Genomic DNA, 19,544 nt, shown 5'->3' on the forward strand with positions numbered 1-19,544 from the left:
ATTGGTTCTAGCGGCTCGAAGGCTACGTTCTTATTTCCTTTTTCATCTGATCATATAGTGATGACCAACAACACCATGGGTCGAGTGCTTATCAACTCTGAAGTCTCCGGGGGGTTGATCTAGTGGATCACGGAACTCAGTGAATACGATATACAATATCATCCTCAAGTGACAATTAAGGACCAAGCCTTATAAGTTATAAGCAGACTTTATCAGTGAGGTACAAAACCTTTAACCCAAAAAAACTTGAAAAATATACATAGATGAATCATCCTCTCAGCAGAGTATATCACCTATGGAAGACATAATGCAATTGTTTGTTCATCTAAATTATCATACTACCAACAATGAAGTAGAATATGAAACGTTGATAGCCGGCCTATAGGCCGCCCGCGTAAAATATTGAAAAAGGGCCAATAACCATAAGGGAATTTTTAAAAAATTTTAGAAATTTTCTGGAAATTAATCAGAGCTCGTATGACGAGTTTAAGGGGATAAATTATTGGGTCAGGGGAAAATCTATTTAAGCTACCCCATTTGAACTAGGAAATGTTTGACTTTTTTTTATTTATTTCTTTTCTTTTTCTTTTTTTTTTCCTCTTTTTCCTTCGTTTCTCACCCTTTCCTACATCTTCGTCGTTTTCTTCTCCTCTTCCTAGGCTCTTCATCTTCCCCGAAACCGCCGGCCAAACTCTTCCTCTTCTCCTCACGAACAAAACTCTCGGCCAAGGAAGTCTCTTCCCCTCTATTTCTTGCTTTCTCTTTGCCTCTTCCCTTTCTCTCGGCAACGTCGCAGACGGCCGAGCCCGGTCGCCGTTCCAATCCTGCCAGAGAAGGAGCGTGCAGGAGGGGTTGCTCAAGCGGAGGCCTTGGCAGAGGCTCCAGTGAGCATTCGGCAACGCGATGCTAAGGGACACCATGAAGCTAGTGTCGGTTTCCGTGCTAGTATGACCTCGCCACCGGGGCCGCCATCTCTTTCACCGGCTGCCACTTCTTCCTCTCCCTCTGTCGTCCTCAATCTCCTCTGCCGCCGCCACCGCTTGGCATCACTGTCAATGGAAGGGAGTAGTCGATGAAACAGTTAGGGCAACCAACCCCTTTTGCTGCCGGATCCGAACAAAGCAGCAATGATTTCATCAGGAAGGTTTGTTGTTCTTCCGCTACACCAGATTTCATTCCTTGTCCCTGTTAGTGTAGATCTATCACCAATCTCTTATGATCTCACTGTGTCGCTGATGGCAGGTGCCACGGTCCTGATCACTAGGTATCGTCGGTGCAGGAAAGGGGAATCAACACACGATGGTGAGCAATCTGTCCCCTACCCGATCTCACCCCAGCAATTGATGCTGCCCTGTGCCGTGAGTAGCTAACACGAATACCTAATTCCTTCGTCCTTTGCTCCTGTAAGCAACCAGTTCAAGGTAAATTATGTTTGAGGATTTGTTTGTATTTTAGTGATGGATTGGTCGATGTGGATGTGTTGATTTTTGATTTGGAGCTTCTGAATTGCTATGGCGATCTTGCTTTAGCTGAGGATTGGAAAGGAGGTTGTTAAGGTTAGTTTTTATGTCAAACATAGATCCAATTTATCGAGCTAACCGAGATTAAATGATAAATTAGGGTTTCTTGGTTTAATAAAAATTTGGATTTAGTTAATTGGTGTACCTCGAATTAGCTAAAATTATATGCATGTTATTACAGGATTTTGAGTTGAGACAAGCGTCTCAACGTGGGATCTATTTCAAATACAATCTTAATATTTTTTTGAGGCGGGTACCTTAACTTATCTCTTTTGATAATGTCATTTTGATATGTGTAGTAGGTTATAGCCACTAGTAATAATTATGTTTATCTTTGTTTTGGTATGTCACTACTTGATACCTATAGCATGCCTTTGTTTGTTATTATCTGTATGCATTTAGACTTATATTCTTTTGTTCTTGCCATGTGTACTTATGATCATATAAATAGTGACATACATTGCCTTACTGTGTACGGGACTAGTTACTAGACATATCTTACATGTATACGTAGTTTCATGATACTTAAATTCTTGTTGGATTTCTTTACCTTTTGGTATATATTATGGAGGTGTCAGGATTTACATGCTTAGTGATATGCATCATCTTGCATGATTGCATGCTGAGCGATTGTCGGCTCCATTATTTTGAGCACATTACCAGTTACATGGATATGCACACACAACCACTCATGGGTTAGTGGTATATCAGGCAGAGTGTGTTGTAGTAGGTTGCTCTGTCAAGGGTTCCGCTGGCCCGCTCATGGTAGTGGTGATGCAGCATGGTAGCAGGACATGGATCCCTCTTCTGGACTATCTCAGGGAGATGAGAGCATTGAGCTCCCCCACTCTGTTTGGGGTAGGAGGATAGATGTACTCTGATAGCATCCTGTCTACTCGGTCACTCAGGAGTAGTGATGACAGAGTGCATAGTTGTCATAGCCCTACCCACTCGGTCTCACCATCGCGTGTGAGATGGTTGACTGGCGTCAGGGGTGACCAGGATATTTTGCATCATATGCATGGATTGCATTTATTGCTTGTGATTACTGCATATTGGATGCTGCATTTCCGTGGTTGCATATGATTGACATGCTTACAGAAGACATGATGAGTTTAGTCTGACAACCTTTATGTTAGGATAGGAGACCCTGGTGAGTACAGTTTCTCCTGTCTTTCAGTTTTGCATTTTCAGTTATTTTCCAGGAGACTGTACTGCATAGTTATTATTATTGGTTATATTATACTATGCATATCAGCTTGGTATCCGCTGAGTTCTTGGACTCACCCCGTGGTTTTATTTTCTTATTTCAGGTTGAAGCTGTCAAGAGGTTCCAGTCGCTAGTCCCCACTTCGAGTCGCGACGGTTTTCTATTTTTGGACTTTTGCTTTTCTTGTTATGTTCCTACATACTTGTGATGTGTGGTTGTACTCGAGGATTTTTATATCATGTTTTGGTCTACTACCTTAGTTTTTCCGCTGCAATGGTTTTCCGTTGTGGGTTGTGTTTTTTTTAGTAGTGGAGCAGGTTATATTTTAAACTGCGTGGTTGTGTGAGCCGGAGGCTGATTTATTATTAAACTGCGTGGATTATTTATCATTTTTATTGTATATGTTCCGACCGTGTTGGCCGAGGTTTGTGAGCCTGAGGGCTATGTAGTTAAGTTTCAGATTGTCACCCGTATAGGAGGGATGCTGCCAAAATTTTCTCTGGCAGGGACTCCCTCGGGGCGTGACAGCCCGACACGTGGGTGCCGCCTAAATTTTAATTTATTCCGACACTCAGCTAATCACACAACAATTGTCAGGCAACTTCAAAATTAATAATATGCGGCTCAAGCTCTATAAAGAAGCCTTCGAAAAACTTAGAGTCGAGTTTCAAGAGATAATCATACAAAAGGTCCCCCGAGAAAAAAATCAGACAGCAAATGACTTTGCTAAATTAGCTTCCGCTATAGTTTCATAGACATTAGACAAGCCTGTAGAACAAACACGATTGGTGGTTTGTATTGAGTGACAGGCCAACCTGGAATTGCAGAGTGATTGAAGAAAACTCATCATATTGTTTCTGTAGCAAGGCATTTTACTAGTAGATGGAGAGAAAGCAAGCGTGATTAAGATAAGAGTCAACCGATTCACTATGATCAGGGATCACCTTTATAAGCAGGTTTTCTTTTGTCCTCTACTTAAGTGCATCGGACAGGACGACATGCAATATATTTTGCAATAAGTACATCAAGGTTCTTGTAGAAGTCAAACTCGCTGTCAATCTCTTGCTCAAAAAATATTACTAGCCAGATATTTTTGGCCACTCTGCAAGCTGATGCAGCTCAGTTAGTAAGAACATGCTTATCCTATCAAAAGTACTAGAATATCCCGCACCACCCTACGAAATTGCTAAAGACCTTTGTTGTCTCCTGGCCGTTCGATCAATGGGGTAGATATAGTTGGACCTTTTCCTCCACATCTGTGGCTTATCCTCAGAGTAAAGGCCAAGCAGAAGTAACAAATAGAGAAATCATCAGAGGACTTGAAACCAAATTAGATCACGTCGAAGGAAGTTGGGTTGATGAACTACCTATCGTATTGTTGGCATATTATACAACCCCCCCCCCTCCCCCAAGAAGCAATAGGTATAACTCTTTTCCATCTAGTTTATGGTGGTGAAGCAGTGGTCCTGATCAAGATTGCCATGGAGTCTGATCGGAGGTGATTTATGATGAGGACAATGTCGGCCAGCACCTCATGGAGTTTGATCTGATAGAAGAAATCAGAGATAAAGCGGCAGATCAGTTAATGACATACTGTCAAAGGATGAGTCAAAATTACAACAAAAGGGTTATACCCTGATTTTTTTCATATTGGCAATCTGGTCTAGAAGCGGATTAAGGCAATCAGTGACGTCAACAAGCTGGAGCCACAGTGGAGGGAGGGGGGAACCATTTAAGGTGGTATAAAATCTCACCTCGGGTTCCTATTACCTTAAAGACGTAGAGGGGAAAAGGTTAGAGTGACCTTGGAGCACAAATCATCTACAACCTTATAGGGCCTGAAATGTACGCTTGTAATTTGCCCATGTATTATGTTAAACTTTTACACTTAATGAAAATGCAGGTGAATTCATTTGACAAATCTCTCAAAGTCCTAGACCCCCCCCCGAGCCACCGACCGGGTTATAAGCGAGCATGCTCTCATGACTCAGAAATTCTAGGCCCCTGATTCTCTAATCGGGCTAGTCCCAGACTCTCGAGCCATCGGTCGGGTTATAAGCGAGCATCGTCTCACGCCTCAGAAATTCTAAGCCACTGATTCTTTGATCGGCCAGTCCCAAACTCCCAAGCCACCGATCGGGTTATAAGCGACCATGCTCTCGAGCCTAAAAAATTCTAAGCCCCCGATATTCCGATCGGGCAAGTCCTAGACTTCTGAGTCACTGGCTGGATTATAAGTAACCATGCTCTCGCGCCGAAAAAATTCTAAACCTCTGATTCTCTGATCGGGTCAGTCCCAAACTCCTGAGTCATCGACCGGGTAACAAGCAAGAATGTTCTCGCACCTAAGAAACTCTAAGCCCTGATTCTCCGATCGGGCCAGTCCCAGACTCCCGAGCCACTGGCTAGGTTATAAATGAGCATGCTTTCACGCCTCAGAAATTCTAAGCCCCTGATTTTATGATCGGGCCAGTCCCAGACTCTCAAGCCACCGGTCAGGTTATAAGCGAGCATGTTCTCGTACCTCAGAAAATCTAAGCCCCTGATTATCTGATCGGGCCAGTCCCAGACTCCCGAACCACCGACCGGTCTAAAGTAAGCATGCTCTCATGCCTCAGAAATTCTAAGCCCTCGATTCTCTGATCGGGCTAGTCCTAGACTCCCGAGCCACCAGTCGGGTAATAAGCGAGCATGTTCTCACATCTCAAAAATTCTAAACCCCCGATTCTCCAATCGGGAAAGTCCCAGACTCCCGAGCCACCGTCGGGCTATAAGCAAGCATGCTCTCACGCGTAAGAGATTTTAAGCCCTCGATTCTCCGATTAGGCCAGTCCCAGACTCCCAAGCCACCGACCGGATTATAAATGAGCATGTTCTCGTATCTAAAAATTTCTAAGCCCTGATTCTCCGATCGGGCCAGTCCCAGACTCCCGAGCCACTAGCCAAGTTATAAGCAACTATGGCCTCGTGCCTCAGAAATTCTAAGCCCCTGATTCTCTGATCGGGCCAGTCCCAAACTCCCAAGCCACTTGCCAGGTTATAAACAAGCATGCTCTAGCATCTCAAAAATTTTAAGTCCCCGATTCTCCAATCGGGCAAGTCCTAGACTCCCGGGCCACTGGCCTAGTTATAAGCATGCACGCTCTCATGCCTAAGAAATTCTAAGCCCCCAATTCTCCAATCGGGGCAGTCCTAGACTCCCGAGCCACCGTCCGGGTTATAAACGAGCATATTCTTGTGTCACAGAAATTCTAAGCCCCTGATTCTCCAATCAGGCCAGTCCTAGACTCCTGAGCCATTGGCTAGGTTATAAGTGAGCATGCTCTCACGCCTAAGAAATTCTAAGCCCCTGATTCTCCGATTGGGCCAGTCCCAGACTCCCGAGCCACCAACCGGATTATAAACTAGCATGCTCTCACACTTCAGAAATTCTAAGCCCTAGATTCTCCGATCGGGTCAGTCCCAGACACCCGAACCATCGACCGAGTTATAAGCGAGCATGCTCTCGCGCCTCAAAAATTCTAAGCCCAACTATTCTCTGATCTGGCCAGTCTGAGACTACTGAGCCATAAACCGGGTTATAAGCGAGCATGCTCCCTCTCCTCAAAAATTCTAAGTCCCTAATTCTCCGATCGGGCCAGCCCCAGACTCCTAAGCCATCGGTCGGGTTATAAGCGAGCATGCTCTCGCACCTTAGATAATCCAAAGATTCCAAACTTTGGAGCCACCGACTAGGTTATAAGCGAGCATGCTCTCGCACCTCAAAGGATCCAGAGACTCTAGACTCCCAAGTCACTGACTGAGTCATAAACAAGCATGCTCTCGCACCTTCAAATCCAAGATTCTTCAGTCTCCAGACGAATTCCAATTATAAAGGTATTATTATATTGTCTATCTTGATCATCATGCTCGGCAGCATTATCCTACCCAATTTATTGTTTAGTTTGAAAATCTATTATAAAGAATCCGTTCGAAATCCAGTCTTAAATGACTATAATTATCTGGTCTAATTACCATGCTCAACATCGTTATCTTGTCTGATTTATTATTCAGTTTGCCCCTCAATGATAAAGAATTCATTCAAAAGTTATCTCACAAATGTATTAAAAGGTTATAGTCATCCGATCTGATTATTCTGCTCAATGCCAATATATCGGCTGGCATATTAGTCAGCCCGGAGACTCCTTATGATATAATTTATTTATTCAGTTTGGTTACTCAGAGCGATGTTATTATCATTGTTGGATTGTAAAGTTTGCTAGGGGGAGGGGGAGTAAATAGCAATCGTCGAAAATTCATTATCGAGTAAGCAGCAGAAACAAAAAAAATAAATACAACGCTATCAAAACCAATTTTACATGGTTCAGAGCTTTCGTCGACTCCTACTCCAAGACCCCCACTCGTCGAGTGCGTTAGTTGGGAAATCTACTAATAGTTCATAAAAAGAGTTACAAGATTAGTACAAGAACTATTAAAACTAAATTACCAGCAATAAGGAAATTAAAACTGAGTCAAGGTTATCGGAGTAGCTTCGCAGTGTCGCAGGAGCATCTTTGGAGCAGCGCGCAAGAGAGCAATCATAGCAAAAGTTGTTGTTGTTTGCTCCAGGTTGAGGGCTTCTTATATAGGTAACTCCGGGTGCCTGGACAATGACGTCGACCCAGCCAACCAACATGTGCCATGTTTGTGACGAGATAAGCTTTTGTACTCTGGGCGCCGAGACCCCCTTTTCCTAGCAACTCTTTTTCCTACAAGAAAAAGGTTAGTCTGAAGCAATAAATATTACACTACCCTGCAAAATAAAGGTTAGCACAATTATAATAAATTGAGTAGTAATTAGATTCTGTCTCCTCGAGACAAGAATCTAATCAAGATCTCAACTTAGGTTTCCAAAATGGATCTAAGTTGGATCAACGCCTACTGTTCCCTCAAACGGGGAATGCGTCCTCACCAAGTCACTCCCCTCTAGTGACTTACCTTAACTTACCATCCTGCCAGACATCCGGTCAGCTCGTTAACCTGTCTGGACTTCATGCTAGCTATCCAGTCAGCCCATCAACCTAGCTGGACTTCGTGCCGACGATCTGATCAGCCCGTCGACCTACCTAGACTTCGTGCCAACTATCCGGTCGGCCCGTCGACCTAGCTAGACTTCTCCTACACACTCAGTCAAATCGTTAAATCACAATAAACCTAACTTAACTTACTCTGTCATTCATCAAAACTTGAGTTGGACCGTTAGTGCTAACCGCACCAATAATCTCTTCCTTTTTTATTCAAATGACAACTTGGGTTAGGTTAGTAAAAAATATGCAATAATAACTAGACAGATGATATGGTTTTAGATTGATTTTGGTGTTTTGTCTAGATATTTTCTTAACTTAATCTACCTAACCCTCCCCCTTTGACATTCATCAAAAAATAAGCATAGACAAGTTAGGAAAAATTGACTAAGTAAAGGAAGGAAAAATTCTTGCAACAGAAAACTTTCAAGGTTACTAAAGGAAGTTAAACTCACAAAAATAAGTTATTCAAAATAAAGATTTTCAAAAAAAATAAATTTAAAAGGATTTTCAAACATAAAGTGGAAATAATTTTCAAAGTCTACTAATTTATATCTTTGCATTAGATTTTCAAAGGATTTGAAAAATGCTAGAATAGAGTTTGAAAACATTAGGAAATATTTTTAAAAATTAAATTTCAAAAATATTTTAATATAACTTTCAAAACATTTGAAAAAATATTTTTGAAAATTAAATTTTGAAAAAGATATAAATGACATTTTCAAAAATGTCATTTCAAAAATATGATGAAAAATTTTCAAGTAAGAAAACCTTGTGAAGATTATGTCAAGATGTTTTAGACATTTGTCAAACTGATTTTTAAAACTTTTAAGGCTAAGAAAAAGTAAAAAGTTTAAAGATAGTAGTTTGGTAAATCTTTTAAAATTTGAAGCAGTTTTCGAAAATAATTTTGTAAAATATTTAAAAAAAATGCAAGCAATTAAAAAAATTAATACACCCCCTGAATCTTACTGTCTTTTAAAATAAACAACTAGAAAGTATCCTTAATTGTCTAACCATTGGTTACTTACTGACTATCAAAAGATAGCAGTTTTTACATGGTTAGTCAAGTCAAGTTAATCTATTCAGTTAGTGTTTGACTAAGCCGAAAAACTTAACCTGATTTCTGTTAGTGTGGTTTTTAACGCCCAGACTTATGTTGATGCACTGAAATAAGCATCTTAAGTCCAGACAATCTTCCTATGCATTCACCCCTTTCTAAGTTCAACAATACACAAACAAGGTAACCCTAATGTGTTGGTGAGATGATCAAGCCTTAGATCTATAGGAGCATGCATTCTAAGGATTTGATCTAGATTAAGGCTAAAAACTGATTTTGAAAATACTAAAAAATAGGAAATTTTGAGAAAGATAAAATAAAAAGTTTTATCCTAGAATTTTAAAGAAAATTTTGAAAAATAAAGGTCCTAGTCTATTAAGAACATTCCTAATTACCGACATAAGTTACTAAATTTACTTTTAGGGAGGAGTTTAGTGAATATGTCTGCTAAGTTAGACTTGGACTCAATGTATTTGAGTTCAATATCACCACTTTTAGGGAGGGGTTTAGTGAATATGTCAGCTAAGTTAGACTTGGACTCAATGTATTTGAGTTCAATATCACCTTTAGCGACATGATCCCTGATAAAGTGATGTCTAATTTCAATGTGTTTAGTTCTTAAATGATGCACAGGATTTTTTGTTAAATTAATTGAACTAACATTATCAATTAGTACTTTTGTATTTGTAAAGTTTAAATTAAAATCTTTTAAGGTATGCATCATCTATAATAATTGTGTGACACATTCTCCTATGGCTATATATTCTGACTCAGTAATAGATTAGGCAACACAGTGCTGTTTTCTACTAAATCAGTTGACAAGTGATGGGACAAGTAGTTGACATCCACCACTTATACTTTTTTGATCTAGTTTACAGCCAACGTAATCTGAGTCGGAGTATCCTATGAGTTCAAAATTGGGTGTTCTAGGATACCAAATTCCTACATTTGATATTCCTTTGAGATATCTAAAAATTCTTTTGACTTGAGTCAAATGTGATTCTTTAGCACAAGTTTGGTATCTATCACACATACTAACTGCCAATAAAATATCAGGTCGACATGCAATTAAGTATAGTATGCTACCTATGACACTCCTATAGTATTTTAAGTCAACTGGTTTTCTATTTGGGCCATTATCTAAGATTGTATTAGTTGTCATAGGTGTCTTTATTTCCTTAGTATTTTCCATACTAAATTTTTTAAGTAATTCATTAATGCATTTTTGTTGATAAATATAATTACCGTCATTTGTTTGTTTAATTTGAAGCCACAGAAAGTAAGTTAATTTACCTACTAAGCTCATTTCAAATTCTTATTCATTAGGGTTATGAATTCTTGTAAAAATTGTGAGTTGGTTGACCCAAAGATTATATCATCTACATATACTTGAGCTATAAAAATATTTTGTTTGATTGATTTGACAAATAGGGTTGGTCAATTTATCTTTGGTTGAATTCTTTAGAAGTTAGGTAAGAGGTTAATCTTTCATACTATACCCTAGGTGCTTGTTTAAGTTCATATAAAGCTTTCTTGAGTTTAAATACATGATTAGGATGATCTGAACTCTCAAATTCAGGTGGTTGACCTACATAAATTTCTTTTTTTATTAGCCCATTTAAAAATACAGATTTAACATCTATTTGATAAAGTTTAAATCCTTTATCGGCTGCAAAGCTAAGTAACATTCTAATGGACTCAAGTCTAGCTACTGGGGCATATGTTTCATCATAGTCAAGTCCCTCTACTTGACTAAATCCCTTGGCAACAAGTTTAGCTTTGTTTCTAATAATTTTCCCATTTTCACTTAGTTTGTTTCTATTATCTTTTTGTTGTTAGGAGGAGGTACTAAGTCCCAAACTTGGTTTCTTTTAAATTGGGCTAGTTCTTCCTGCATGACTATGATCAAGTCTGGGTCAAGTAAGGATTCTGCTATTGTTTTGGGTTCAATTTTGGATATCAAAGACATTTGACTTAAATTTCAGAAGGATGACCTAGTCTAAACTCTTAAGTCTGGATCACCAATTATTTGTTCAATTGGATGATTTGCGTTGACTCTTATAGTTTTAGTAGGTTCATTCGATTGAGGTTGTTCTTCGTCTTCTTGACTTAGATTTTCACTAGGGTTACTTTGAATAAAATCACTTGGTTGAATCTAAGTTTGTTCTAAATTTTGATTAGATTCTTCAAATTTTACATTTGAGGGTTTTTTAATTTTCAGTGTGACTTTATTATATATTCTATACCCTCTACTGTTTGACAAATATCCTATAAATATTCTATTTTCTATTTTTTAGGTAAATTTTCTTAAGTGTTCTCTTGTATTTAGTATGTATACTAGGCATCCAAATATTTTAAAATATTTAATATTAGGTTGTCTATTATAATATAATTCAAATAAGGTTTTATTGTGAGTTTTATTTATTGTAGTTTGATTTTGTACATAACAAGTTGTACTAACAACTTCTGCCCAAAAATATTTTGGTAAGTGATATTCATTCAACATTGTCCTAGAGGCTTCAAGTAGAGTTCTATTTTTTCTTTCTACTATTCTATTTTGTTGAGGTGTTTTAGGACATGAAAATTTGTGATGGTAGACGTTTTTAAGACAAAATTAGTTAAAGTTATGATTTTTAAATTCTCCTCCATTGTCACTTCTGATTCTTTTAACAACTTATTTGTAAAACTTAGTGAAAATTTCAAACATTTCATCTTTACTTTTTAAGAATTTTATCCAGGTGAACCTAGAGTAGTCATCTATTATTATTACTAGGCAATATAGACTTCCATTTATTGATTTGACCCCATGGGAGTCAAATAGGTCTAAGTGTAATAGTTATAGTATTGAATTTGTTTGAAGTTGATTAGTTGGTTTGTGAGTATATTTTGTTTGTTTTCCTTGTTGACAAGCATTAAAGATTGTTGGGTCTAAATTGGGTAATTTTGGTAAGCCTCTAACTAATCCATTTAATTTACTTATATTTCTAAAGTCTGTATGTGACATTCTTCTATGCCATAACCAAATTTCTTCTTTTTGTGTTAAGTAACACTTAAGTGAAGAAGAAGTTAGGTTAATTGCATAAATATTGTCTTTTCTAAACCCTTTGAGACTTATAGTAGGGTTGTCTAGGTGTTTAATTAAACATTCAGATGAAAGAAACCTAATCTTGAATCCAGAATCACACAATTGACTAACACTAAGAAGGTTGTATTTGAGATTTTCAATAAGTAATACCTTTTTCATAATAAAATTACTTTTGATTTCAATATTACCTGTTTCAATTACCTTGAGTTTTGTCATTGTTACCAAAGGCAACTATTCCTAGGCTTTTGTAGGACAGTTGAGTGAATTTGGTGTAATCCCCAGTTATGTGTTTGGAACCACCGCTATCTAAAATCCACTTGGATTCCTATAACAGGTAGGAGTTAAAATCAGTTTGAATGCTTAAGTTAAATTAATTTTTAAGTTTTAGATAAGTTAATTTTTTTTAAGTTAAGTTTTTAAATTAATTTTAAGTTAATTTAATTTTTTAGTTTAAAATAAATTGTTAAGTTGAAATAAATTTTTTTTTTAAAAAATTAAAATAGATTTTTAAAGTAAATTTTAAGTTAAAATGATTTTAAAGATAAATTTTTAAGTTAAAGTAATTTTAAAATAAATTTTTAAGTCAAAATAATTTTGAAAAAAAAAATTAAGTTAAAATAAATTTTTAAAATGATTTTTAAGTTAACATAAATTTTTTAAAATAATTTTTAAGTTAAAATAATTTGTAAAATGATTTTTAAGTTAAAATAATTTTTAAGTTAAAATAATTTTTAAATTAAAATAATTTTTAAATTAAAATAATTTTTAAATTAAAATAATTTTTAAATTAAAATAATTTTTAAGTTAAATTAATTTTTAAGTTAAAATACTTTTTAAAATAATTTTTAAATCAAAATGATTTTTAAGTTAAAATCATTTTTAAAATGATTTTTAAGTCAAAATAATTTTTAAAATAATAATTTAATTTGATTTAGTTAATAAGCTTGGTTTAATTTTAATGTTAATTTTAATTTAATTAAAATTCTTGTTTAGTTTGAATTTTAGTTAGAAATTTTAATTTGATTTTAATTTTAAGTCCTTAGTCATCTTACCCGATCTATGTTTTCAATCAGAGAATCCTATAATTTTATGAGATGAGTTAAATTCAATTTCAGGATTTAGTTTAACTTTTTGTTAGATTCAGGTTTAGCTTTGGGTTCATCAAATAGACATTCTCGGATAACCTCTGGGATCTGGTGAGTCACCTGGACATCATTAGAGTAACCATGACTTCAAGGTTTTCCAAATAGTCCTATTTACTGAACTTAGTACAAAACTTTGGTCTAACTAGTTAGGATCCATAAGGGGTAGCTTTAGTTAGTTCCACTAAGCCAAATGTGTCATATCTTCCTAGGCATGCATAGACAGAGCTTTCCTAACCTTCTATCATCCAAAATTTTACCAGTACTTTTGTAAGTTAAACTGTTATCCCTATTTAGACTATTCCTAATTACCCTGTCGAATAGGTTATTTTTGGAGGTGTCAACTAGTTTGAAGCATCCTCCTAAATTATTGATCTGGATTAAAATTTAGTTCTGGATTTATGTCGAGTACTTTTATAATTGTAATCAACTTGATGATAGTTTGGGTTTATTTTGGTTCTGTAGTTATTTCTATTATTTAATTTTAGTTTATTTGATTTAGTTTTATGTTTTGGATAAATATTTTATTTTACATAGTATATTTTATTTTTAGGTATGTAGTATTGGTTTAGTCCTGCTTGCGTGATTAAACACGCTTTTGAAACTCAAACTTTAGTTTGTCTTTTATGTTGAGTTACTAGTGACATAAATGATTTATTTATTGAATTTAACTTGTAACCAAGTCCATATTTGTTGTATACTTCTTTTTAATTATTTAATATCAGATCCAAACTTTTAGATCTAGTTGTGAATTTTTCTAATAACCCTTTAAATTTGTTAATTTCAATTTTTAGTGTTGAATTTTCCTCCTCAAGTTTTATGACTTGACTTGGATTATATTTTTTTTTTAATTTGTTCCTTGAGGTGTTGGTTTTCCTCAAGGAGAATTTTATTTGATTTTTGTGTTCGATTAATTTTCTATTTAAACATGCAATTACTTTAAAGAATTTTGTGCTTAAATTAAAGTATACCTCGTCGGAACCTTCAGAAACGATTACAGACTCATCACTCAATTCGGGTTCGGACCCGTCTTCCGATTCGTCCTCCGATTCTAATTCGCGGGCCATCAACACGAGGTATCTTCGGTGCTTCTGATCTTCGGTGTCTGATTCATCTGAGGGCGATTCGTCTCACGTTGCTTTGAGTGTCTTCTTGTTGCATCCGAAGCAGGTCACGTTCTTTGGTTCGGTAGTGGAGTTGATCTTCTGCAGGTTATTTCTACTGAAGTTCTTCTTTCTCCTGGTGAACATCTTTCTTACCAAGTTCACCAGGTGTTCTTCGTCTTCTGAGTCATGATCAGACTCACCTTCAGATTTAGGCTTGGTTCTTGACTTTTCTTTGGAGGAACCTACAAAAAGAGCAACACCTTTCTTGATTCTGGCATTAGTTTGTTCGTATAGCTCAAATTCACAAAATAACTCATCTGACTTTAATTTTGAAAGATTCTTATAAGGAGACTTATAAGAAGGGGGAAAATTCATTAACTAAGGAGACTTCTTATATATCATTACATTATATATCATTACATTAACTAAGGGGGAAAGATTCTTATAAGGATACTTCAAAAGAGGATGTCCAACTTAACTAAGGAGACTTCTTATATATCATTACATTATTTTTTTCATTGAAAATGAGGTTTTTTTCCATTTTTTATTATATGTTTAATAAGGAGGTCCTGTTTAGTAAATCTACAGGCATTTTGCATATTATTGGCAACTGATGATCCTATACAGAATTGATAAACCTCTATAGTTCTACTTGTCACACTACTTTTTATTGCTTTGTACTGCTTTTGATGTTTTGATTTAATTGAAATTTGGAAGCCAATGTTAATTCATATTTTTTTCCAGGTATCTTGTTCAGATAATCACATTCATCTGCTAAAAATGCCTACAATGGATATCTCAAAATCCATATCGGGAATCAAGGTTTGTCATACCATATGGTTTAGACATCAATGCTTTGTTGGCTTAGTTTTACTGAAAACCTTTCCTGGATAAACTTTCGTATGTTGATATATTCTAGTATATCTTCAGCCTCCTTTTTCGTTTCCTCTCAAACATGAAGGATCCTGCACACAAGTTGCATTTGAGCAGACAACTGGATTAGTTGCTGTTTCCACTGAAGATTATTGTGTACAATTCTATAGCTTGTTTGACAACCATGAGGTTTCAGAGGTGATGGCTCTATTTTTGCATTCTGATATTATCATCTAGAGCTTGACATCTCTTTTTTCCTTTTAAGAAAAAGCAAGTTCTCATGATATTTATTTTATTGCTTAGGTCCAAGTGTGCAAAAGAAATTTTCAGCCTGCAGATGACGTTATGGTACGCCATTAACTAATCAAGATATATTTGCGGTGCTGTATCTGTTATGACTATTACCTTAACTTTTGTTCTGTTGTATCCGTAGCTCTTTGAGTCAATCGTCCATGCATTAGTAGGCTGTTAGTTTAGAAGCAATTCTAATTTGTAGTTTGACATTTGGAAAGAATGCATTATTTGTACCAACTGCCAAATTTCTGTAAACAGCTTGATTGGAGTTGCATTTTTATGGATTCTTTGGGTCATTTTTTGCTAAGACATTATTGCTTCCAGGAATTAGCTCTGTAAATATCACTGTTACTGTTGGGTTCCATTAACTAGAAACAAGTATATTTGATACAACTCAGTTATGGGGTACAAAAATATCCATTTTGATTCTGATTAGCCAGCCACATAGAAGGCAGGGATATAAGCTAGAAAGTACCACAATTGGTTCCTATTTGCTGGAAACTGGAAATGCACGTGTCATAACTCCCACAGGCTCTCTTTGTGGCAGTTGTGGGGTATTCAATTACATGTTTCTATTGCTGGAGTAATCAGTCATGGATTGTCTGGGACAAGATAGAGATTTAATTTAGTTTAAAGCTCAATAATTTCTGAGATTCATGCTAAACTACCATGCTAGGATTGGTGTGTAGTTTGTGTTTCAATAGAGCGAGATCACAAATTTGCACCTATTTAAATAATGTCTTGGGGATGCATTTTGAGAGAGTCAATCTTAAAATCTGCTTGGTTGCTGTCATAATTTGTTTTAAGCATGTAATTACTTTTGCATTACAACATAGATAGCTATCATAATTCTTGTAGATGATGAATTAGATCTTTGAATTTTTGGCTAACTCTTCGTGGATGTACTTGTACTTCGATGGTTGCAGCTATATGTGGCTCTTGTAGCCATTTCTCTTGATGGCTCCTTAATGGCTACCATTGATGTGACAATTCCTGAAGAAAAATTAGGGGGTTTGGTTTGTCTAAAATACTGGACTCGTGGTTCCCTAGTGGCAGAGTACTTATTATCCACTGTCATATATGAGCCTCACAGGTAAGAAGACTACAAACAGAGCTTCATCTATTGTTCTTTATTTTTTTGTTTATTTATTCTATAAATCTTTCATAACTTTGCGAATAGGGACCATCAATCTTTTAATTTTCTATGATGTCAATTGGAGAAGTATTTAATTTGGCACACCAATGTGGTCTTTCATATCAGTGAGACAAACATATTTCCTTTTCAATTTTCTAGATACTTTAGTTTTATGTAACAGAAGTTTCATTGGTTTTTAATTTCTATATAGTTTTGGTGCTTATGATTTGGTTATTATATCCGCACATTCACGCATTTCTTTTGCAATATGAAAAGCATCCTTGAATGATCAGATCATATCTTATTCCAGCATATTGAACCTTTTGATTGTTGGAAAAGAGTGATAAGTTTGATTGTTACCATTACTCATTTTAGAGAAATTCTTCAAGTTGACAATCTTGAATTAGTTAAATGTTGATCAATTTTATATTGAAACTTCATTTCTGGTCTATATGGTTATGGGCTGACGTTGCTTATCCTTGAGTGATCCATATGGTTGTGGGCTGGCTTAGCTCTTCTTTGAGTGATTGGTTGCCAAGTTGTTCTCTGCTGCTTAATAATTCTTGGTTCTTTGTTACTGCTGCCGTTATCATTACTACCATCCCATGTTTGTCCCAACTGTTTGGAATCAGTTACATGAATCTTATCCTTCGGAGCTCCAGGACAAATTATAAGATTTTCACTACTTGACTAATGTTTTCTTTGCACTTCTTTAACCCTTTACACCTTCCACTCTAACAGATAAAATAAACCACCTTTTTATATTTTCTTTACTTTCTGATGTAGTGATGCTCAAGTTTCATCTCTTGCATTTCGCCCTGGACACAACATGGCTGTCACATCATCTTATGGTGGTGATTTTAAGGTAGTGTCTATTAGGCTCTTTTCTTTCTGTTGCCCCATTGTATATAATGATTAAATGAGTAATCTATTTTTCAGGTTTGGGTTCATGGTTCTCATGCCGACAGAAATAATGAATCAATCCAGAGAACTGGTTGGAGATGCCAATCTGTTGGTTCATACAAGTATTAAATTTTGCTGCCAATGAAATGTTTTTTCCTTTATTATATTAATATCATTGCTCATTTGATGCCTTTTAGTTTTTATGATTTATTTTAACATAAAAAATTATTTGTATCGAATGAAATTGAAATAATTTGTGGAAGCAGACAGCTTTCAAATCAAGCAGAGATATTTAAAGTAATACTTGTATTTGATGCTACTCAGAGCTGAACCAGTTGATTGGGCGTATGGAACTTGCAATTTTGTATATACATTAATTATGAAAAAAAGATACTGTTTCTTAATTTAAAGGATGCCTTGTTTTTTAATTGAATTATTGGTGAAATCTTTAAACTATTTTTTGAAATTATTTGCTTGCATATATTTCTTTTCCCATCATATAGTGTTGTTGCGCAGTGGAACTCCCATGAAATTAATTTCTTTGAATTGATGACAGGGGAAAATCATTAACAGCTGCTGCTTTTTCTGCCGATGGATCAGTCCTTGCTATTGCAGCTGAGACTATAATTACATTATGGGATCCAGATTCCAATATTCTTGTGGCTATGATTGGAGATACACTTTCGGTAATCATCATTTTGCCTATATTGTTATCTGGCAAATCGAAATAGCAGTGAATGTCCTTACATCTGTTTTTTTTTCCTTTTTCTTGTACAGCCAATTACAAAGCCTTCATTTGTTGGGGAATCAGAATATCTGGTGTCCTATACACACGGTTTAAAGCCATAACTTTCAGTTTGGAGTACTTCAAATTTGGCATTGTACTGGTCTCACGGGATTGTTACAGAAGGTGTGCATTTTTTGGCTCTTAAATGATCGTAGTATAAATCCAAGACTAAAAGAACCAGAAAATTAAAATGAAATAAAAAGAACCAGTCCATTTTTGGCACTTTAGATGTTCATGTCAACAGTTCCATACAACAACAATCTTGAGTCCTAAAGCTTCTATTTTGCAAGTGTCTCTAGCATACATGCACTAATATTAATAAATTGCAAATGTCCAAAATAGGCAGCAAGAACCAGTCCATTGTTGGACCAGTATAAACTTACCGTGGCTTTGCGAATGGTGTATGATTACAAACAAAGCTCACATTTTGTGAAATATTTATAGAATTTTTTATATTTCTTTAACTTTATACTATTTTCTCTTTGAGTAGTTAGAAGATTGTAATCTTTTGTCTTGTTGATGGTTCCCATTTTTTTACAGCCGTAAGCTGTTCCCATGATGAATCTCAATTCGCCGTCTTAGCTCTTCTCAGTTCAGCAGGTGATGCTGATGCAAAAGGAAATGGGGTAATATTTTTCTTCGATGTGGAAGATCCTGTTCCTGTGGCAACCTAAGAGGAATAAGTCATTTCCTCGATGGCACGGATGAATACCTAAAATCCATCCTCTACTCCACCATTCTTTGCCACTCCTCAAGCCGAAACAACTGCAAAGGTAGAGTCAACATCAAGTATTACATTGTGCTTGGCTACAAGAAGACCGGGGCCGCAAAATCCAATAAAGACAGGTCAAACATCAAGTAGCATTTTGTAACTTATTCCTCTTAGGTTATATGCTTGGTTAATATATATGCTTAGAACTTGTAAAGACAGGTCAAACATTAATATGCTTGGTTAATATATCCATCTACAAGACTCCCGCTTTTTCCTCTAAATATGATTTTCATTTAGCACGTAACTAATGCCAATTTTTTTATTTTGATGCAGTGTTTAAAGAGCTTGAGTAGAAGTTGGCCCTAAAGAAAACTTGTCAGTTACGATATATATAAACACACTTACGGTATGAATTACATGTATATATAACATTGACATATTATTTAGTACGAGATTTACATGTATGAAAGTTTTCATACAAAATTTCTTGATTGCCTACAACCCGGTGTGCTGATGACAAGTTGAAGAAGATGGCTCTAAGAGTGATAGCTGAAAGCCTTTCGGAAGAAGAGATTGTTGGACTTAAAGAAGCAATTCCATGCGATGGACACCAACAACAACGGTTAGTCAATGATGAGGTTTTGTAAAACTTGT

The 19,544-nt window shown here is 36.0% G+C and overlaps 1 protein-coding gene across 1 annotated transcript; it reads left to right on the forward strand.

Annotated features, from left to right (window-relative positions):
* The first annotated feature begins 14,927 nt into the window (after positions 1–14,927).
* LOC121991075 lies at positions 14,928–17,520 on the forward strand. Its single transcript, XM_042545101.1, has 6 exons — positions 14,928–15,008; positions 15,117–15,257; positions 15,363–15,407; positions 16,280–16,446; positions 17,275–17,353; positions 17,428–17,520. Exons 1-6 carry the CDS (start codon positions 14,967–14,969, stop codon positions 17,518–17,520), a joined length of 567 nt encoding a protein of 188 aa, XP_042401035.1. The 5' UTR covers positions 14,928–14,966.
* Positions 17,521–19,544: the final 2,024 nt, after the last annotated feature.

Source organism: Zingiber officinale, chromosome 6B, assembly GCF_018446385.1.
Source record: "Zingiber officinale cultivar Zhangliang chromosome 6B, Zo_v1.1, whole genome shotgun sequence".
In the NCBI taxonomy this organism is placed as follows: Eukaryota; Viridiplantae; Streptophyta; class Magnoliopsida; order Zingiberales; family Zingiberaceae; genus Zingiber; species Zingiber officinale.

Bases quoted from the DNA above. Each gene is read 5' to 3' on its own strand.
- LOC121991075 (XM_042545101.1), top strand. From the start codon at position 14,967: ATGCCTACAATGGATATCTCAAAATCCATATCGGGAATCAAG. The intron at 15,009-15,116 runs GTTTGTCATACC...GTATATCTTCAG, and splicing joins AATCCATATCGGGAATCAAG to CCTCCTTTTTCGTTTCCTCT. The intron at 15,258-15,362 runs GTGATGGCTCTA...TTTATTGCTTAG, and splicing joins ACAACCATGAGGTTTCAGAG to GTCCAAGTGTGCAAAAGAAA.